Raw genomic sequence first — 23680 nt, 5'->3', positions numbered from 1 at the left:
AGAAACCCTTGTGATATCGAAATTTCTGATTTAGGCTACGCTTTCACATCATATTTAATTCTTTTGCCTTTATCTATTTCATTCCTAAACTTCCCCGCTAATATTGAAAAATATCCTCACTTCACAGTTATAGGTACCGGTTCTTGAAGGAGAATTATTCTAATAATAATCGGAGAAACTATTGAAGAATCGAGTTAATCTCACTGGAAAAACACAAAATGGTAAGTTAATACGATTGTGGCAATCATAAGAGTGTTTTTTCAATGTCTATGACCATATTATTTATTTAAATATTAGATATACCACACAACATGAAAACTTATGTAGGCCTATGAGTCAATTTTATGCATTATGAGACTTATGAAGTCTAGCTATTCATTTTCCAGTTAAAAACCCTTGGTAGGCCTACTATTTGATAAAACCGAACTTTTATCATTTTAGTGACTCACAATATTATTAGTATACTAAAACAGACACAGCAAATGTGAGCCTGTAATAAAACACAATCGCGATAACTGTCATAAAGATCATAAATGTGATGTAATCTATGATGAATACCTACTCAATAATGTGTATAATTCAAAAATTAGAAAGTTAAATTTATATATCTGATGTTTAATTAGATTTAGATGCGATTGAACTGATTTCTTGCAGATTTGGATGAAAAGCACACACCTAATGCGCAGATACATCAATCTGCTAAGATACGACACTGGCAGCCCACTTCCCTTCATAATGGGATTAATCGCAGCTCTCCTAGTACTCTCAAATCTATCAATGGTTTTCGTCAACGAAGCCGACAACTTCGAAAAATGTTTCCTAGCCATGAAAGACATCCTCACAGTTCTCACAATGTTCTCCTGTAATATAAAACGATTTCTCAACCCAGAAGACAGTATGCGAATGAGTAAACTAATAGAGGAAGAGTATCTTATCGATAATGGTTTACAGTTTGATTTGAGAGGAACAAAAAAATGGAAGAAGATAAAAAAGCACTACGATGAGAAAAGAAATCATTTGCGATCTTCGAGTCAGATCATTATCATCTTGAGTCATGCTGGGTTTTTGGGGTTTGTTGTAAGGTACTTATTTTTTGAACTACTGGGAGCTAGCCTGGAAGACGATCCCAGAGGTTCCCCTACTCCTTTGGTATCTTTCATCCCTCCTGACATAGAGGGAAACTCTTTTGTGATCTACATCTTCGTTTTACACAGTTTTCTCATAGTTTTTTTGGCTATGGAATGTTTCAGTGGATATGTTCCACTTTTGCTGGGTGTGGATAAAATTATGACGGATTTTGAGACGATCTACATACTTTTTGAGGAAATTGGAAATGATTATCCAGGTTTTGGTGAGAGTGGTAGAATTGGAATAAGAAAAACAAATGAAATGAGTGATGTTGATATGGAAAGATTCCGTAAAGATTTCAGGGTGATAGTGCAGTACCACCAGAACCTTAATCGGTAATAGTTATTCAAATTTATTCATTACGATACCTCTACAATAATCATTGATTATTGTTCACTGATTACTATTAGTTACCATTTACTTATTTCACTAGATATTACTTCAAACTTTTGCGTTATAGTGGAGGTGATTTTGTGGTGGTTATTCATATTTATTGGAAAATACGCTTTGACAATCACAAAGTTTTGAATTTTTCGAAAATTTAATTTTCTGGTTGTCATTTATAGATTTAATCATTTTCAAGTCGGTGTATTCAATAATAATGATAATTGTAATTGAAAACAAAATCTTCTATTTCCTCACCATCTGTGCTATCATGTAAGCTATTAGGCCTATTAGTTAACTAATCCGAAAATAGTAGGCTCATTGACCTGTTGCTATGTTTTCTCAAAAATAAATAAATAATTAATGAATTCAAAATGTTTAGAAAAATCCCAATTATAGAATATAATAACTGTAACACAAAGAACGGAAAATTGAAATCTTAAACTGAAAACTCAAACTATAGAAATCACCATGGAAGAGTTGTTATCAATAATAGATTTAATAATGTGTTTATTTTTATATTTGAGAATGGAGAAGATCTGGGTGTGTTGATAAAAATAATTTTTCATGTTTGCAGTCTGGAGTAGGATTGTGATTATCAAATGGCTTATAATGCATTTTGTGAGCTGCTAGGCGCGGCTTTTGGTGTAATAATAATTCATTTTTATTTCTATATTATATTGTATTTCATCATTATATAAGTCACAATTTTCCATCATCTTCTTTCATCATCGTTCCTGTCGTTCCATATTCATATCTTCTATGCCATGACGAGTGCTTCTGAATTTCATATATATTATCAGAACGTGATAAAAGTCAATGATTTTTATGTGTCTCTGTGTGAATGTGATTATGATATCATTGCTCTTACTGAGACGTGGCTCTGTAGAAGCACTGGGAATAATTCTGAGTTGTTCGATTCCCTTTATCAGATCTTCCGATGTGACCGGTCGGGTAATTTAGCCAGAGGAGGTGGGATGTTCGCAGTGGAGCTTTGTACCTCACTTATGAATCCTGATTACGAGAGTGTTTGGGTTAGGGTTCGTATTTGTGAATCAAGTTATTTTTTTAATGTGTTGTACATTCCACGCAGCTTCTGGCTTGCAGATATATGACGATAATCTCGAATTCATTGAATACTCTGCTCGTTTATTGGATCTTTATAAATGTATTTTGTTGGGCGACTATAATATAAGGGAAATATGCGATAGGAATTATCGGCTGGAGACTGGAACTGCAATTGCTAGGTCATTGGCGACTTTTATGGGATTTTTCGACTTGGTATCTTATAATGCTGTTTCAAACCATAACAATAGAACACTTGATCTTGTATTGGCAAATACCCCACTTACCGTTGAGCGTCGTGAGAGACGAACTGCCATTCGTCAACGAGGATGCCCATCACCCGGCTCTTTCTATATAGCTTTCTCTGCCAGTGAGGGTGAAGGGGAGTTGTCCGTCGGATGCAGGTGCGGCTAACTGTAACTTCAAGCGTGCTGACTTCTTGAATCTCTATCGCACTCTGAGTTCCGTGTCTTGGGATCCTGTTTATAGTAGTCAGGAGGTTGAAATTGCTGTAGAGGAATTTTACAAGATCCTATATATGTGTTTGGATGCTGATGTTCCTGTGGTCAGTCAATACAAGCACTCAAAATATCCTCCTTGGTTCTCCCGGGACATAGTGAGTGATTTGAAGCTTAAAAATAGGTTGAGTAGGAAGCGGAGGTACTCCAGAAACCAAGAAGAGCAGTTCAAGCTTGTGCGATCCCGAGTCAAAGCTAAGATTGCAACAGCCTACTCGAGCTATGTAAGATCTGTTGAAGAGAGGGCTGGTTGTGACCTAAAGGAGTTCTGGAGATATGTGAATAACAAGCGTTTCTCTCATCTAAACGAAGAATTCATCAAATATAATGATAAAATATACAAAGCTGCTGATACTGCTAATGCTTTTGCTGATCTGTTTTCGTCCAATGCTTCAGCAATGGATGCTGAACCCATGGTGGACTCTGGGAGGATTGCCGGACAGACTCCTTGTGATCCCTTTAGTCTCACCTACATTTCAAGGGAGGATGTGGTTGATGCAATTAAATAGCTCAACTCTCGTGCTACTGGAGGCCCTGATAAAATACCTGCTTTTGCTGTCAAGGGTTGCAGGGAATTTTTGAGTGGCCCATTGCATTATATTTTCAATTTGTGCGTTCGTAAATCCGAATTTCCGGGGGTCTGGAAGTGCTCGCGGGTGACACCAATATTCAAGTCTGGAAACAGGTCATTTGTGAGTAATTATAGACCGATTGCAATTTTAAATGTTTTTGCAAAGATTTTTGAGAGGATCCTGTACAAGCAAATATTTTCATAATATGTACAACCAAAGATTGTTCAATCCCAACACGGTTTCCTCCCTGGTCGTTCAACAGTAACGAACCTTCTAGAGTTTGTTGACAAGGTGTCGGGCGTTTTGGATGTTGGATGTGTGAATGTGATATATATGGACTTCCCTAAGGCCTTTGATACGTTGGATCATGGTATTCTACTCGATAGAATGGAGTGTCTCGGGTTTGATGAGGGTGCTTTGGTCTTTTTGAGGAGTGATCTTTCAAATAGAGTTCAATTTGTTTGCTTCAATCATTGTCAGTCCGAGCCCTACTGTTGCACTTCAGGGGTACCACAGGGTTCCAATCTTTGTCCCTTTTTATTTTTGATATAATTTTGTGAATGGGTTCCCTAGTGTGCTAAATAGCTCGGAGTGCTTCATGTTTGCAGACAATACCAAAATATTCAGACAGATTAGGTCTGTTGATGACTGTTCTTTACTTCAAAAATATATTGATGCACTGCAGAAGTGGTGTTTGGTATCAAGACTTACACTGAATGTGGCAAAGTGTAAGGTGGTGTCGTTTACCAGACAGAGGGAACCTTTCCATTATGACTACAATATTGATAATATTCTGTTGGACCATTCACAAGTTTATAGGGATCTGGGTGTGATTATGGATGCTCATATGGATTTTGATAAGCACATTGAACACCTGTTATAAAAGTGCAATCAAATGATGGGTTTTTTTTAGAACATGTTCAAGCTTCGAGAGGTGGGAGCCCATTTTGTGCTTGTTCAAGTCTTTGATTTGAAGCCAGCTTGAGTATGCAGCGCCGGTCTGGGGTCCTTATCAGATCACTTGTGTAATAAAACTTGAGAGAATGCAAAATAAATTTCTAAGATTCCTCTTCTTCAAAAAATTCGGGCATTCCTGTGAGAGGGGTTTTCCTACACTTCGATTAAGATCATTTTTCGAAGTTGATGCTCTTAGAATCATCTTTAATTGTTTTATTCATTTATTTATTCATTTATCATTTACAATAAACTTAAGGACAAAGAAACAGACTGAAGTCCAAAACTTCTTTTCATCCCAATTTAATAAAATAAGATTGTCCAAATAAAGGTTATGTGCATTCTTCACTACTTTCCACATTGAAACAAAACACAAACAATAATTGAAACAATTAATTTTGAATTTACAAAGATTAAGATCCGAATTGATAACAAAATTCCTTTTACTTAGTACTCTGTAAGATACTAACGAATGAAGTTGATTCTCCTTACCTCCTCGGAAGAGTTGGATTAGCCGTGCTCACTCTCAGGCGAAGATGACATTCCCTATTCGCAGTACAGAGGTTTAGGACAGTTAGTGTTTATTTCTCCCCCCTCAACCACATGCCAAGATTGTTGAACGGACTTGGCTGTGGGCAGGACGTGTTTTCTGATGGCCCATGAAGTAAGTATCAAGCGCACAAAAACGATGCTTCTGAGAGAGAATCAGAATAAATGAATTCTTAATCAGCAGCCATAATTTTTGCAAATATTCCTATCATTATAAAAATATCACACTTTTGACTTTAATTTTCCTTCATTTGCACATTCAAACTTATTTTATTCTTACTTACCCCTTATTTTCATAGTTCTTTGCTGGCAGTTATCATTATCACCCTCATCTTATCATTCATCATTCACATGAGACCGCATGCTCTCTCATCATCTTTATTGATAACACCTCTCCTTCATCACTTCATATATTCATTTTCACCATCAACTCTATTAAGGAATGTTTCAGAAGTACTTTTCTAGAAGTATTTTTTTCAAGCATTAATTTTAGTATCTTTTATTTTGTTTTGATCAAACTGTATACTGTACTTATTGTTGTGTTAAGGAAACATATTTGGGTCATTACCTGTTGTTTCCGATGTGATATTGTGAATAAATAAATAAATAAATGAATAAATTATCAATGATCAAGCATGAATCTCGAGTGAAGCGGGTAATCCATCCAGGTGAACCAATTATCCATTCAGGAACGCATATTATTTCTGCAATAATATATCATCTAATATATCTTCTGAAGATATATCATCTTCATAGTACATTTTCCATGTGTTTAAAATTACATAGATTCATTTTTATAGAATTAATATCAATTGATTTTCCAAAATCCAAGAATATCACTTCCAATAAATTATATTTTATATGATTTGCAGTGAAAATATTAATGTGAATTCAATCAACAACTGTTATGCACATTCAATAGAAAACTGTAATTTTCACGCTTAACATCGATTCTGTGACAACACGGCACGGCATAAAAAACAGAAAGCTCTCCGATTGGTTGATTCTCGATTCAACCCATTTGGCTAATCAGAAAGCTTTATTCTGTCCTGTCGTCCTGGAATCGTCAAGTGTGAGCGCAGTTATCAGGTCTGGCTGTCAATATGGCAATCCAACCAGCCCATCTTCTCTGATGGGTTTTTGTTGTCATGTTGCGAGAAATCGGTGTGTTGGAATATTAAATAGACTACCATAACATTGATTTCCTACAAACTTCATTTCTCACTTTTCATGATTTTAGGATTCAATTAATTTTCAATAATAAAATTTTCTGCAATCTTAATCATTAGATTGAAAAAAAAATAAAAAAAAAATGTTTTCCATCAATAAATCGATACTTTAGGAGCTCTAAAAACATCTAGTGAAAACACTAAGGCTGGTTACAGAGCTCGACCGACCATCAGTGCGTATGTCAGTCGCCTTGTCTTTTCCATAGATATTCCATGTATCCGTACAGAGCAGGACTGACAGCACGCATGCACACGGTCAGGACCATGCGTTTTATACTGCATATGAAAACCATCAGTCGAGCTAATGCGCATCCTCCGTTCCATTGGTCGACTGATGCGCTATTGAAACAAATAGAAGCTTTCAGAGCTGTACTGATCAGTAACCCGATCGCAACATAACCAATGTGCTGACACCTCTGCCTGACAATCAGCTGATATTTATGATGTTATTTTTGGCGTCGCATATGCCCAGCTGGCAGTAGTCGGTAGAGCAGAAGATTTTTGAATACTATTATTATTTTTACGCCTCCTGAAAGAGAAATACCATAAACTTCTTACCAGCTCTTCAAGGATCTCAAATAATTCTCTGCTTCCAATGGCTGCAAACGGTGGCTGCTTTATCAATTTGCAGTTCTCACAACTGATCTGGTCGACTCCACAATTATAGATGCAGAAGATATAGACAGATATAAGGGTTATGAATTTTGTACTAGACAATAATGTATCAACACCAATACCACTTGCTACCATCTGACAAAGGGGTCAGCAGTGTGAGATGATACCGAGCGGAATCAAAGGCAACAATCTATCAGAATACCTTATAAATTATATTAATTTATAATGCTGCTGTAACTTAATACTATGACCCTTGGTTTCTTCCAAATTGGCTGCAATGGTTCTGAATAATTTAAATACATCTTGAGAATGTAATATTTCTGAAGATTTAATAATCAATGCTGTATAATGCCGATTTATCCAACTTATTCGGTGAAGAATACAGAGTTGGTTGATAATTCAAATAATTTGTCAACAATAGAATTAAGATAGACTAGAACAAGATTGGTCATGCATGAAGACAGTATCATAAATGAAGAGTGCACCATTCAAAAAATAAAAAAATATAATATGCATGAAAATATCAACAAGCAATGATAAAAAAAAATAGGAAGGATAAATATAAAAATAATATGAGAAAATATATATAGTAAAAATATCACATATAGCTCACAAAATGTTTCACTTTGCTTAAAATCATCAAAGCATCAAATAATATATCTTGTGCTTTTTGAATCAGCATATATTCTATCTATTTCTATAGCTCAGTTGTCGACCTGCTATTGCTTGTCGAATAAAATTTATAAATCTTACTTCCAACAATATGAAAAAATTAAATATTAAAATATCTCAGGGCTTGAGTTCGGCCTCTGGTGGAATTCGGATAAAATAAATTCATCTTATGAAGTCAATTGATAACTAACTAATGACTGGTGATAACATTTTCTAGCTTCTTGCACTGAGACCTAACAATTTCTTTTAATAGATAAATTTGGTAAGTACCCAAAATATATTGTTTAATATTGAATTGAATAGCATAATGAATGAGTTCAATTAATAGTGTCATATTTGAATACAGAGTTTTTCCATACATTTCTTCAATCATTTCTAATTTTTTATGGAAAAAATCATATATTATTAATATTATCTACTATTAATTTGATCCGTAGCTTAAAGTATACTGCAAGATAGTATTCCCAATGGTGATACAAGCTCGAAATAACTCATCAAAATATCTTATGGAGATTCTGAGGTAGTTGAAAAATGTATCTTCAACCCAAGCAATGATGTTTATAATGGTACTAAATTCCCTTTGAAATGCTCTTTGGCGCGACCATCGGGTGAACTTGATATCTACATCTTTTAATCTTTCGTTTACAAAGATAATAAGCTGCAATTAAACAATCTGTAAAGGCGTCCATTTTGTGAGTCAGAAAAACTTATGTATGGTCAGGATGGTGCACTGACGGTCGGTCGAGCTCTGAATGTGTAAAACTGATTCATCGATGCGTACGGTCAGGATGGTACATACGCACTGATGGTCGGTCGAGCTCTGTAACCGGCCTAATTGAGCCAGCTACGTTTAGGTTTAATTCACTATTCCCGGTGAATTAAGTATTGAAAAAGATCCATTAATAATAAGTCTGTATAAGTAACTGAAGATATGAGACTGATAACTGAAATAAATCATCAAATTCGGTGTACGGTACACATTAAAAAGTTATTGAACGTCAAAATTTGAGGCTCGATTTTTATTTATATAGATTGAAGAAGAAGACTCCTTTCCTTTTGTATTATCCTTAAAATGCAAAATTTCGAAAAACCATTTCATAAAAATCTATTGCTGCGTTTCGCCGTAAATGCGGAACATAAACATAAACATATTATAGGTCTAAACATAAATAAAGAGAAATGCAAACCCGTCGACTTGAATTTTTAGCTGCGTTTACACCAAAGTTATTAACAAAATGTTTATTTTTCCGTCCTTATAGATTCTATTAGATTGAACGGAACTTGACAAACACATAAATGTTCATCATGTGTATGATAAGTTATGTTCAATCTAATAGAACCTATAAGGACGGAGTAATAAACATTTTGTTAATAACTTTGGTGTAAACGCAGCTTAATACCTCACTTCGCTCGGTCAATGAGGCAGATAATAATGAGAGATGAATGTACCAACAGTTTTAGGTGGGTTCCAAACCACTGGGAAGCTATTTCACAACTCATAAACCATACTCAGAGTAGTTAAGTGGTCAGAGTGGCTTACGTGGTCACCCTTCCAACGGAAGTGGAAGGCGCATGATTCTCAACTTATCTAAGCGATAGCAGCTTATCTGCGCTGCGCGACCACTGAGTCAACCCGTATTTTCAACTTATTTCTTCCAGATCTCCAACAAATTAACTTGCCTTGCCTATTAAGTTGAATGTTGACTGTATTTATTACAGTCGACATTTACAGGCAATTATAGCCTTAATGCTTAATGAATATGAAAATTGAGGAATTATTCGTTTTGCACCTGGTTGCACAAACGTTTGTTAACTTCTAATCCTGAGCATTGAATGTTACGCCTGTTAAACGGGTCTATTAGAGTTATAATTATTTTAAAATACACAACGTACCGTTGAAAATGTGACTTTTCAATCTATGTGCGGTACATTACTTGGAATGAAAAGTTGAATTGACGATATTCGTGAGTTTCCATTCAATTTTCTTCAAATTTTCAAGTTTAGTGCATTTATTTCAGGACCCTCAATGACTGTGCAAGGATCTCCGGATATTGGATATTGATGTTAAGTCTCGTACTTGCCATTGATACTTGCTTCAACATCTATCTGATGATGCAGGTGAAGATATTTATTGAAACTAAGTACAGTAGTATAGTAATGAGATTCGCGTAATCTAGTCAGCACCTGATTAACACTATCACAGTCTACTGTACTACGGTTTGCTACAGTCTACTGTCATTTGAAAAATCAGATAACTCCATCCTTTTCTAACTCTGCATCGTAGCCAATTGTTTGCAGGCTTATTCCTCTCCTCTCCCACTTTTCTTGTTCTCTTTTTTATTCTTCAGCTTATTATAATATATACTATATTATATACTACTTATTATAGTATTCTTCTTCTTTTTCCTCACCTCCTTCTCCTTCTTATTCTTCCACTTACTCTCCTACTCCACCCCTCTTCAAAAACACAAGGGTCGGACCTCCTCCTGAATACCCCCTAAATGAACCCCTTCCTGCGGAACATTGCTTGCCGGAACCTATATTGTTACAAAACCTAAACTCATAGCAGTTTAATTGTATGAAAATATTAGCAAAAGCTACTGTTTCACCATGGTATGAGTAGTTTTTGCTATTACTTATATGAGACTAGACTCATCACATGTTATTGATAAGAAATGTTCGAATTGATTCCTTGATACTGGTGCCATACTCACTAATGGAATAATCTTTTATTTTTTTTCAATTCAATAATCAAATAATAGAGATGTAACAACTATCACCTTCAAACACCAATACACTACTCTGCTGAAGAACATGTCGCTTTCTTCTCAGGCAAATAATCCAAAGATTTTCATGACTTATGCTGCATCGTGTTTCTGCAACAATATACTGATGCTCCTCTGCTACTACAGTGGTCAACCTGCTATTGCTTGTCGAATAAAATTTATAAATCTTACTTCCAACAATATGAAAAAATTAAATATTAAAATATCTCAGGGCTTGAGTTCGGCCTCTGGTGGAATTCGGATAAAATAAATTCATCTTATGAAGTCAATTGATAACTAACTAATGACTGGTGATAACATTTTCTAGCTTCTTGCACTGAGACCTAACAATTTCTTTTAATAGATAAATTTGGTAAGTACCCAAAATATATTGTTTAATATTGAATTGAATAGCATAATGAATGAGTTCAATTAATAGTGTCATATTTGAATACAGAGTTTTTCCATACATTTCTTCAATCATTTCTAATTTTTTATGGAAAAAATCATATATTATTAATATTATCTACTATTAATTTGATCCGTAGCTTAAAGTATACTGCAAGATAGTATTCCCAATGGTGATACAAGCTCGAAATAACTCATCAAAATATCTTATGGAGATTCTGAGGTAGTTGAAAAATGTATCTTCAACCCAAGCAATGATGTTTATAATGGTACTAAATTCCCTTTGAAATGCTCTTTGGGCGACCATCGGGTGAACTTGATATCTACATCTTTTAATCTTTCGTTTACAAAGATAATAAGCTGCAATTAAACAATCTGTAAAGGCGTCCATTTTGTGAGTCAGAAAAACTGATGTATGGTCAGGATGATGCACTGACGGTCGGTCGAGCTCTGAATGTGTAAAACTGATTCATCGATGCGTACGGTCAGGATGGTACATACGCACTGATGGTCGGTCGAGCTCTGTAACCGGCCTAATTGAGCCAGCTACGTTTAGGTTTAATTCACCATACCCGGTGAATTAAGTATTGAAAAAGATCCATTAATAATAAGTCTGTATAAGTAACTGAAGATATGAGACTGATAACTAAAATATGTAATAACTGTAACTAATATAAATGTTACTGAATGAGTAACTCAAGTACTGGCATTGGGGGATTTTAATTGATTTCATTTATAAAGATAATTATCCAACTATTCAATTATTCGAAACAAAGCAATGTCTTTAACCTGAGGCTGCACTGCTGGATGGTTACACACAAAACAGTCATTTTGTTTTCAGTCTGGGCGTTTAGAATAAAATAGCCTACATGAGTGGTTATGGAGCAGCACACACTCTTGTCTACTATCTATCGACGGCTGTTGGATGACGCAATGATTATAGCAGCTGATTTCTATTTCTGTGTGTGGCCAGCTTACAAATCTTCTCCCATAAGGATAACATGTAAACTTTGAAGGATCGTAGGAAAGAGTCCTGAAGTCGGATTATAAATTTGATGGGTCATAAACCTGGTCCTGAACATAACGAACACAACTAAAAAAAATCATCAAATTCGGTGTACGGTACACATTAAAAAGTTATTGAACGTCAAAATTTGAGGCTCGATTTTTATTTATATAGATTGAAGAAGAAGACTCCTTTCCTTTTGTATTATCCTTAAAATGCAAAATTTCGAAAAACCATTTCATAAAAATCTATTGCTGCGTTTCGCCGTAAATGCGGAACATAAACATAAACATATTATAGGTCTAAACATAAATAAAGAGAAATGCAAACCCGTCGACTTGAATTTTTAGCTGCGTTTACACCAAAGTTATTAACAAAATGTTTATTTTTCCGTCCTTATAGATTCTATTAGATTGAACGGAACTTGACAAACACATAAATGTTCATCATGTGTATGATAAGTTATGTTCAATCTAATAGAACCTATAAGGACGGAGTAATAAACATTTTGTTAATAACTTTGGTGTAAACGCAGCTTAATACCTCACTTCGCTCGGTCAATGAGGCAGATAATAATGAGAGATGAATGTACCAACAGTTTTAGGTGGGTTCCAAACCACTGGGAAGCTATTTCACAACTCATAAACCATACTCAGAGTAGTTAAGTGGTCAGAGTGGCTTACGTGGTCACCCTTCCAACGGAAGTGGAAGGCGCATGATTCTCAACTTATCTAAGCGATAGCAGCTTATCTGCGCTGCGCGACCACTGAGTCAACCCGTATTTTCAACTTATTTCTTCCAGATCTCCAACAAATTAACTTGCCTTGCCTATTAAGTTGAATGTTGACTGTATTTATTACAGTCGACATTTACAGGCAATTATAGCCTTAATGCTTAATGAATATGAAAATTGAGGAATTATTCGTTTTGCACCTGGTTGCACAAACGTTTGTTAACTTCTAATCCTGAGCATTGAATGTTACGCCTGTTAAACGGGTCTATTAGAGTTATAATTATTTTAAAATACACAACGTACCGTTGAAAATGTGACTTTTCAATCTATGTGCGGTACATTACTTGGAATGAAAAGTTGAATTGACGATATTCGTGAGTTTCCATTCAATTTTCTTCAAATTTTCAAGTTTAGTGCATTTATTTCAGGACCCTCAATGACTGTGCAAGGATCTCCGGATATTGGATATTGATGTTAAGTCTCGTACTTGCCATTGATACTTGCTTCAACATCTATCTGATGATGCAGGTGAAGATATTTATTGAAACTAAGTACAGTAGTATAGTAATGAGATTCGCGTAATCTAGTCAGCACCTGATTAACACTATCACAGTCTACTGTACTACGGTTTGCTACAGTCTACTGTCATTTGAAAAATCAGATAACTCCATCCTTTTCTAACTCTGCATCGTAGCCAATTGTTTGCAGGCTTATTCCTCTCCTCTCCCACTTTTCTTGTTCTCTTTTTTATTCTTCAGCTTATTATAATATATACTATATTATATACTACTTATTATAGTATTCTTCTTCTTTTTCCTCACCTCCTTCTCCTTCTTATTCTTCCACTTACTCTCCTACTCCACCCCTCTTCAAAAACACAAGGGTCGGACCTCCTCCTGAATACCCCCTAAATGAACCCCTTCCTGCGGAACATTGCTTGCCGGAACCTATATTGTTACAAAACCTAAACTCTATAGCAGTTTAATTGTATGAAAATATTAGCAAAAGCTACTGTTTCACCATGGTATGAGTAGTTTTTGCTATTACTTATATGAGACTAGACTCATCACATGTTATTGATAAGAAATGTTCGAATTGATTCCTTGATACTGGTGCCATACTCACTAATGGAATAATCTTTTATTTTTTTTTCAATTCAATAATCAAATAATAGAGATGTAACAACTATCACCTTCAAACACCAATACACTACTCTGCTGAAGAACATGTCGCTTTCTTCTCAGGCAAATAATCCAAAGATTTTCATGACTTATGCTGCATCGTGTTTCTGCAACAATATACTGATGCTCCTCTGCTACTACAGTGGTCAACGCATTTCTAACCAGGTAATTATTTTGTCTTGTTTGCTCTTTGTTTCCTTTTTCATGAACACTTATTCTATGTTATAGAGCGATAACTTCAATAACTTTGAGTGAAGATTAGAAAACTTCCCATTGAATATAAAATAAACTGCTTCATGAAAATTGATGATAAGATTCAGATAAGAGTTGAACATTATTTCCTCTTCCATATCACAAATATGAAATCAGCAATTTTCAATAATTTAATCTAGCCAAAATTAGTCAAAATAAATAAACAGACAGCGTCTTGAGAGAGGGGGGTTCAGAGCCAATTTTTGGTGGGACCAGGATAATAAGGTCATCAGTGTTCAAAAAAGCAGTTGACGACATTCTTCTGCGAGACTTCCTTATTATTTGTGGGTGTGGCAGCTAGTACCAAATTTGGGATATTTAGGGGGAGGGGGGTGCGTTCTTGCTCGCCTTGAAGGGGGTAACAACTGAATTAGTCTACTTCAATTCAACTAACACTAGAGTAAAGGTATTGAATAAATTGATTAAACACCTGGAAATATGAATGAATAATTTCAAGGGATAACTTCTGGTGGATGTCCAGTGGATGTTATCGAATATGTGATGCTAGTACATGTGGATGATATCTGATATTTAACATATCCTGCAGACATCCGATTCTTGTCCACACAATATACATGTATATCAGAATCTGAACTCCATCGGACAACCCACAACCAAATTCAATCCAGGCCATACATGTTTTGGATATAGTAGGACATCCACGGACCATATGAGATGTCTTCTGGACAGCATAATTTTGAAATTAGAGAATATCCACTGGACATCCATTTGTGACCAAATTTTGGTTGAATAATCATTTATGATAAAAACTCTAAACTAGCAGCATTCCTGCAGCATTCCTCAGTGTTTCCTAATCAACAAATGCTGACAGTTGGAAGTGAATCTTACTAGGGAGTTTTTTCTGAAGACGATGCTTACATAAGCTTTAGGCTTGTGTGTGGATAATGATACGGATGTCGATAAGAGATGAGTTGGATTCAAAAATTGAAGAAAAGATTGACACTTCATGAATCATGATCATGAATAATTTTGTATTTTGTTGTGAATATTTGCGCTAATTTGTTGCAGAATGAAATATTGCGTAGATGTCTTGCAAATCTTCCCTGGATGGATAAGCCGCAATGGTTCAAGCAGAGCATGCTTATAATGATGGCCAGAGCAACGGTCGACATTGAAATCAATCCTTATGGAGTTTTTGTACTCAACCTCAACTCCTTCAAAGATGTCAGTAATAAAAATAGTATTAAACATTTATGAGTTGAATTTCCAAAGCAAAGCATAGTCCGTGTTCTTCAGCTTTGCCTGTCGGTTGAGGGCCACTAGACAAAGACAATACTACCCATCCAGAAACATCGTTCATTTTTGAAAACTTTCTAGCATTGCTCCAAAAATATGCAATCCTATGAAACTAGTAGGCGATTATGCATCGTTTTCATCCTTCAAACTTTTTATGTAAATCTACTCATTAAAAAGATAAATAGAATTTCTTAAGAATCATACTTGATTTTGTAATTAAAAAAGTAGTGTTCCTTTTTCATTTCCAACACAGTTACTCTCAAACTAACAATCAGAAATTGATGAAACTTTAGTAATATCTTGATGATTGTTGGAGGATGCCAATTGTGTCAATTTAATTGTAAATTGGTAAACGATTTCCAGGGGATTCACAAATTACTGGCCTCAGATCGGGACCGGAATTCAAGGGAAAAAATAATGGACCACCAAATTCAACAAATAAATGGATAACGGAGTCGATTCGAATAGCAACTTGGAATGTGAGAGAACCTCTTTCAAAAGAAATGGAACTAGCAAAGGCTCAAGAGAACTCCGGCATAAAGATAGATATTATAACAGAAACGAGAATGAAGCTGTCAGGACACTTTTCTATTATTGGTGAATATGCTCCTGAGGACAGCACAGACCCAAGAAAAAGAAAAAACAGATTTGTTCTATTCTCAGCTACAACAGGTTGTTGATTGTATAAAGGAACAAGAAGATCTTAATGTGTTGGGTGATATGAATGGGAGAGTAGGAAATCATCCATTGGCTAAATGTGTTGGCACTTTTGGAGAAGTATCTATGAACAGAAATGGTGAGAAGCTCCGGGATTTTGTCTCCTACAATGAGTTGAAAAACACTAACACATTTTTCAGGAAACGAGATATCCATAAGAGTATACATGGTCAGCTACAGGAAGTAGAACAATATACCTAATCGACTATACCATGGTGAATCAGCAACTGGCAAAGCAAGTAAGAGATGGCAGAGTTTTCAGAGGTGCAGATATCCACTCTGATCATTATTTGCTTGTAGGAAAAATCGATTTGTTTGCTAAATCGTACCATTCATCATCTCCATAAAAATGAATCGGTTTTCAAGTTTGGTCTTCCACAAGAAAAGAGTATTAAACAATTTTATCAGAATCGATTAATCACCTACCTTTCTAGAATGCCAACAAAGGACAACATAGATGATGAATGGGAAAATCTACAGAAAGCCATCAAACAGGCAGCCACAAAAGCACTTCCTGGCACACAGATAAAGCGTCAAACCCAGAAAGGATTTGGAATAGTGAAATCAGAGATGCAATAATAAGTGGCAAAAATCTTACAAGAATTGGCTAAAAAACCAAGCACATAATGAATGAGGAGATCTATAAGCAGTCAAGAAATCATGCAAAAAGGATTACAAGACAAGCAACACAACAAGCTTGGGAGGTCTTCATAAAACCTGTGTCGGTTCATAAGAAAAAGGATAGAACTAACCCAGAGAATTATCATGGAATAGCTCCTCCTGAACACTGCATACAAGTTATATGCTGACATCCTGAATACACGCCAGAGAGTTATTGCAGAAACACTGTTAGGAGAAGAGCAAATGGGGTTTCGCTGAGGTCGATCATGTATGAATGATGTATTCACCAGCGGATTATTAAGAAAAATCGTGAATACAATTGTAAAACTAACATGGCATTCACCGATTGGCAGAAAGCATTTGACAACGTTTCAAAGAGCCAAACTGTGGGACATAATGATCGAAAAAGGATATCCCAAACATCTTGTTGCAGCAATTTTGCGGGTGCATACACCAATACAGATATCATTATCACGTCCAACAATAATAGAAAAACAGGAAAAATTGAAATAAATAGAGGTGTAAGACAAGGGTGCCCAATGTCCCCAACTGTTCAATATATACACTTACGAGATTCTAGACATTTGGAATAGATATGTTGACTCGGGGATTGAACTTTGCAATCATCTCTTTATGAACTCTCTACTCTATGCGGACGACACCCCGAAGCTGTTTAAAGTCTGGAACTTAGCCGAATACCGAGCTCGGAAACCGGTCCTAATAAATCTTCCGTTTTGAATCAAAGAATTCTATTTTCTTCAGCTAATAAGGAACTCTTCTATCATTCTTCAAGTTTCTTATTGAAAATGAGACAAATTATACATACGTGATCCTATTAATACAAGAATACAAGAAATCCATCTACCTCTCTCCCCATCCATCTACCCTCCTTCAAGAATCTTCCAGAAATAGAATATAATAACTACTCTTCCAGTAAATCAAGATAACTGTTACCGTAACATACTGCACAATATTAATTCCCAAATTTTGGCATTTTTCTTGTCTTTCAAAGTTGGATATTTTTTGTAATTCCTAGGCCTACTTATTTAAACTGAAGCGTATATTTAAATAGCCCGCGGTAACAGCTCCCACTGGATCTCACTGTACCGGTACTACACAATTTCGCCCACCAGATCTCAATGAACGGTGAATTTTCAAATTGATCTCATATTACTGTCTTACATGAATAATATACACAAGGTCACCTAACAGATCTCAGTGTGATAGTGATATTCCAAACTATGATTTGATGAGTTTTCAAACTTTTTAAATCACCAATGTATTAATATGATTATAAGTAGCAGAAGTGTTATTTATTATTAAGAAATAAGCATTCCTTCTGGTGGATCTCATCTTGCTGTCATAAACCATGGGATCTCACTTTACTTTCCTGCATGTATGTATGTGTGTGTATGTATGTCTGTGTACACGATATCTCATCGACTGACTTGAAATTTGGAACTTAAGGATCCGCCACGAACAATTTCGATCAAATGCAATTCAAGATGGCGGCTAAAATGGCAAAATGATCTCAAAAACAGGGTTTTTCGCGATTTTCTCTAAGACGGCTCCAACGATTTTGACCTAGAATAGTAATAATTACTATTACTATTTTATAATAATAATTACTTATAAATTATTGATAAGCTCTATCAACTGCCACAACTCCCATACCTATAAAAAATTTCACAAGCTCCGCCCCATCTATGCAATTTTTGATTTTAGATTTCCAATCAACATGCTTCAGATACAATTCAAACAAAAAATTCTGAGTAGAAAAGATTGAGCATGGAAATCTCTACAATTAATGTCTTGTAACATTTTCACCTAAAATTGAAAATAAGCTTGAAATTTGAGAAAATGTGATAATTCAATTGCAAACTGTTGGCAACTGTTGATTCTATTAAATCATTCACTATGAAAAGATAGCAGATCTCATGTGTATCCAGCGTTATTATCCTGTCACCAGCTGGCTCAGATCTTTGAATAGTAGACTTGAGATGCGTATAAACACTACAATTAATGTCCAGTAAAATTTTCACCTAGTATTGAAAATAAGTTCAAAATTCCATAAAATGTGATTATTCAAATGCAAACTTAATGAGAGAAGCAAATGTTGATTCCAATGTACCTAGAATGTATTCTAGGTACTTTGGTTACCCAAATCATTCACTGGAAGAGAGAGCAGAATTGATCTTGTCAGCTGAGAAAAATCATTCTTTACAAAATTGAAGATAATAAATTCTCCAATAAATTGAGTGGTCGCGCAGGACTCTACCATTTTCGGTTCCGGAGCTACGAATTTTCAAAAAAAGGGGTACTTATTTTTTAAGGGGTTTTTAAAATTATGCAAACCTATCACTTCTACCCTATATAACTTGGATATTTTTCTAGTAATGATAAAAACTCACGATTAATGATGAAAAAACGATTAATTCTGAACTGAATTCCTTGGGAGTTTTCGAATTTAGTAGACGGGGGAGGGGGAGTAGACCCAAAAATAAAAAATCATGTTCTAGAGCCAAAATACAAATTTCTCATCATAATACCTTTTTAAGATCATATGCATGACTTAACCGAGAAATTTAAGGAAAAATTTAAATTGACAATTGAAGAGGTTAATGGTGGGATGAATGGGCAACACTTTGACTTATCTCAGCATTTAAAAGAGGGAAATCATTCAATAGGCAATAAATTAAGCATGAACTTCAAGAACATGAATTTGCATTCTCTGTATTTAGCTATCAATAAACTGAATAGTAAGTCATCCTCAGGACCAGATAGGATTAGACCACGAGATGTAATAAGCAATATATTTTACCTGAGACTAATATTGATTCATTTGATTAACAGAATTGTTGAAACTGGTAATATACCACAACCAATGAAAGTAACTCATCTTAGACCATCTTTAAAAAAGGATCAAAGAAAAATCTGGGGTGTTACAGACCAGTAGGATCGATATCAGTTGTTATGAAAATTCTGGAACACTTCATAGGAATGCAATTGCAACAGTAGGCCTATCTATCCAGACATAGTATAATAAACAAGGCTCAACATGGCTTCATTCCCGGAAAATCAACTATTGATTTATTAGAAACTATGACAGGTGACATTAATAGATCTCTGAATGATAATATGTTTGTAATGGCAGTGGCAACTGATTTGACTATGGCATTTGACCTTGTGAATTATCAAATCATGCTTCGCAAATTAAGTGAAATAGGTATTGGAGGTAAATTACGAAGATTATTAGAGAATTATTTCATGGATAGAACTTTTCATGCAGGTATAGGTAGCTATATTAGTAGCAGCTATAAGCAGACATGTGGATTAGTTCAAGGCAGTATCTTGTCACCTACCCTATTCAACATATATGTAAATGATTTTGCTAGTTTAAGTTTTAAAAGTAAAATTCTGCAATATGCTGATGACAATATATTCTATGTAATACACAAAGACTTGGAAACTGGTTCGAGACTCATACAACAGGATATTGATTCGGCAACTAAGTACTTCTTTAATAACAGTATAAAAATTAATGCCCAAAAGACAAAGGCTATAGTGTTTAAGAATCAAAGAATTAATGTTGATGAAAGAGAAGTTGTTGAATTGACTTGCCATGAATCAGTATGCCTGAAAAACCAAAGAATGAATGATTGCAATTGCCAGAAACTTGATTACAGTAAAAGTATAAAACACCTAGGAATAACTTTCGATTCTGATATGAGATTCAAATCACACAACGATTCACTAAAAAACATAATGAGAGCAGCACTTTATAAGTGTTCTAGAATAAGTAGCTATTTTCCTGTTGGCACTAAAAGAATTATTTAATATTCAATTATTTACTGAAATCATCTTACGACGGTTATGTTCTATGAGATCACCTGTTAGATACATTCAATTTCAGTTTTCTAGAGGTGGGAGGGTTCACATAAGGATACATCAAGGATCAAAACTTTAAACACTCAACTTTTGACGGAATGATCAGATTTGCTTGTACTACAGTTCATTCTTCTCAGCTCATCAAGGCGGTTCAATATCATGTACCATAACTTAAATTTGATGAAAAAATGAAAAATACCTCCTTGAGTTTACTTTAGCTCATATTCACATACACGAGAAAATGGCCAATTTCTAAATTCAAAACTGTGTATCTCGGTAACCTGATAAAAAATGGTACAGTTCTGTGCAACCACTCAATTTATTGGAAAATTTATTATTTCTCCAATCTTCAATTTTGTAGAGAATGATTTTTCTCAAAAAACTTGAAGTTTTCGAGATTGGATGGAAAAATTAAAAAAAGTTCGAAATTTAGGGGTTTTTTGGCGGTTTTAGTGGTGAAGCTGCCCTCTGGGCAATTTCAGATTCGAATTCAGGGCCCCAAAATACATATAGAACCGTCGAGAAAAATTCTTTCGGGGCTGCCATTTGTCTGGACTACTATTTTCTTGATATATAGTTACAAGCCGTCAGGCTCACTTCGCTCGCCATATGCGTCTGGCCAGGGGGCTCCGTCCCCTGGTTTCTCGACTGGATCGTCCAAAAATGAGATCAGCGGGCTCGCTTCGCTCGGCTGCATTTTTCATTTGAGCATGGTTCATTGCATCAGAAAGTCGAAGTACTGAGAAAACGCAGAAAAGCTGATTTTGGGCGTATATTTGATGAAATATTAAAGTCACCTCATCACAAAATTTTTAGACCCTAGCTTAACCCCTGAACCAAGTTTGAACATTTTCTGTTCATTTGTTCTCGATAAAGCTGAAAAAGCACAAAAAAAACTGAAAAAACGCAAATTTTGGGTGTATCTTTGGCGTTATTTCAAATTCCTTCTAACACAACATTATTACACCCTAGCTTAGCTTCTGTACTAAATTTGAACATTTTCTGTTTATTTGTTCTCGATAAAGCTGAGAAAACGCTGGAAAGGCGCAGATTTTGGGCGTATCTTTGGAAATCTTTCCAAATCCGTTCTTAGTGCGCCTCTAAGGGCCAACTGAACATACCTACCAAATTTGAACGTTTTTGGTCCGGTAGAATTTTAGTTCTGCGAGTGAGTGAGTGAGTCAGTGAGTGAGTGTCATTTCGCTTATATATACATATAGATATGTAGATTAAATTTCTTGATTGAATCCCTTAACTTATTTGCAGTTTGTGTTTTTTACAGTTGATGAAAGCTGCTTTCTCATTTGGGAACATTTTGTACAGGAGGAAGAAAATAGACTAATCTTGACAAAAAAATTCATTATTATTGTGTAATAAAACTTAGTTTTTCCACAGTAATATGCCTGACTTTGTTATTTGCCTCATTGATTTCCTGTATGCTAAAATCGACTTCCACATAATATAGGCCTAATACACTAAATGTTTTATTTTTGTAGTAATAGTAGAGTATTCAGATTATTAAAATTTAGGTAAACCAGACCAGGTTTAATTCTTATTAATATACTTTACGTAAGAAGTCCGGTAATGATAATTTACCGCATAAGTATGATTGTTTCTGCCCGAAACGTATTTGAGGGCAGAATTATCATTCGAATGTGGTAAATACGTTACCGTGCATGTTACGTACAATATTTTTCGCCCCACTTGGATGTAATGAGCTGGTTTACGTGCGTCATATGGAGGCCGAAAGTGATTGTTTTCTGGCCAGGCCGGTAAAATTTTTACGGCCCTAGGGCTGTAAAATAACCTTGAAGTCAGCTGATTCTGATTTTATGTGAACGTGTTTACAAAATAGTTTATGAAACGGAATAAGTTTATGCTTCTAGAATTGAATAAAGTATTTTGCAATAAGATACTATCATTTTATTTGGATGAATGAAATACAAATGAGATATTATAAACTATTCAAATTCAATTTTCAGAGTATAATAGAATCTAACCTCAAACCTCCTAGTACTGCGTTTATCACGGAACATAGTGGATAAACGGAATCATTTTATGCTTCTAGAATTCAATAAAGTATTCTGCAATAATATACTATCATTCTATTTGATGAATAAAATACAGATAAGATATATATTATAAACTATTCAACTAATTCGATTTTCAGAGTAGGATAGAACTTCTAACCTAAACTTCCATTGACATTCAGATTGGCCAAATTTCAAGTGTGCTAAAACAGCTGATCAAAAACTTTTCATTATTTGTGTTTATCATTCAATAATTAAAACATTTATAATATATCATCTTATTGTCATTTGGAAGAATAAAAAGTTTAAACTCAACCTCTTACATAATTGAACATAATCTTTTAGGTTATTTAGAAAAATCAGAATAAAAAATAAAAATACTTGGACAATTTCCTGATATTCAGATTACCTCAGATTTGCTAGAGCTATGACATTCCACTTTTGCTTTCGGAAGTGCTTATAATAGACAATAAATTATTTTCATATATATATTGTTTATTTTTCTGTGTGGCGAAAAATAACGTTCTCACCATGGGCAAAAATGTTTTTCCGGCTCTCAATCTTTTCTAGTCCTCGGCCTACGGCCTCGGACTTGAAAACCGATTTCGAGCCAGAAAAGTCTCATTTTCGGCCCTAGGTGCGAAATATACTATTTTGTCATACTTATCTGAGAAAGAATAATATTGCTGAGAAACAGAAATCATTACCTGCTGCTGCTGCTCGAGCTACTGCATTCTATAAACATGACCTAGCCTGCAGCGCCTAGTTCATAACAGACAGACCCTTCGAGCTCAAATAAAATAATAAAGGCCTAAATTATAAGATTTCAGATGAGTTCTTATAACTTATGAAACTCCTTAAATGAGTTATTTAATTGAGTTAGTAGTCTATATTAACTAATCAGATGTTATTGGGACTCAGTAGAGTCCTAGCATACTCGACTGTAAAGAGAACATATTATTATGATCTTTTTACAGTATAGTAAATATAGTATGCTGTAATGAAAATCACATGTTTTAATTCTCTGCAAACAGCTGTTTACCGGCTTGATTTAATGCATCGAAAACAGCTGCAATTGAGTAAGTATGACAAAAAGTATAATACTGTATTGAGATAAGAAAGTGCAGGTAAGACTT

General features: G+C 34.9%; 1 protein-coding gene across 2 annotated transcripts; it reads left to right on the top strand.

Annotated features, from left to right (window-relative positions):
• The first annotated feature begins 12678 nt into the window (after window positions 1-12678).
• LOC120352661 lies at window positions 12679-21905 on the top strand. Of its 2 annotated transcripts, none has more exons than XM_039434297.1 (4): window positions 12679-12972; window positions 13843-13944; window positions 15061-15216; window positions 21797-21905. In XM_039434297.1, exons 2-4 carry the CDS (start codon window positions 13864-13866, stop codon window positions 21854-21856), a joined length of 297 nt encoding a protein of 98 aa, XP_039290231.1. In that variant the 5' UTR covers window positions 12679-12972; window positions 13843-13863; the 3' UTR covers window positions 21857-21905. The 2 variants fall into 2 exon arrangements, with proteins under 2 accessions (XP_039290231.1, XP_039290230.1); XM_039434296.1 differs by having other exon boundaries at window positions 12679-13126.
• The last annotated feature ends 1775 nt before the right edge of the window (window positions 21906-23680 follow it).

Source organism: Nilaparvata lugens, chromosome 8 (genome assembly GCF_014356525.2).
Source record: "Nilaparvata lugens isolate BPH chromosome 8, ASM1435652v1, whole genome shotgun sequence".
In the NCBI taxonomy this organism is placed as follows: domain Eukaryota; kingdom Metazoa; phylum Arthropoda; class Insecta; order Hemiptera; family Delphacidae; genus Nilaparvata; species Nilaparvata lugens.
Note: the sequence above shows the minus strand (reverse complement) of the source record. Positions and strands in the feature narration are given on the sequence as shown.

Excerpts from the sequence above, each read along its gene's own strand:
- LOC120352661 (XM_039434296.1), top strand. The coding sequence starts at position 13,070 with ATGTTAAGTCTCGTACTTGCCATTGATACTTGCTTCAACATCTATCTG. Across the intron at positions 13,945-15,060 it reads GTCAACGCATTTCTAACCAG|AATGAAATATTGCGTAGATG; the intron begins GTAATTATTTTG and ends AATTTGTTGCAG. Across the intron at positions 15,217-21,796 it reads ACCTCAACTCCTTCAAAGAT|TTGATGAAAGCTGCTTTCTC; the intron begins GTCAGTAATAAA and ends TGTTTTTTACAG.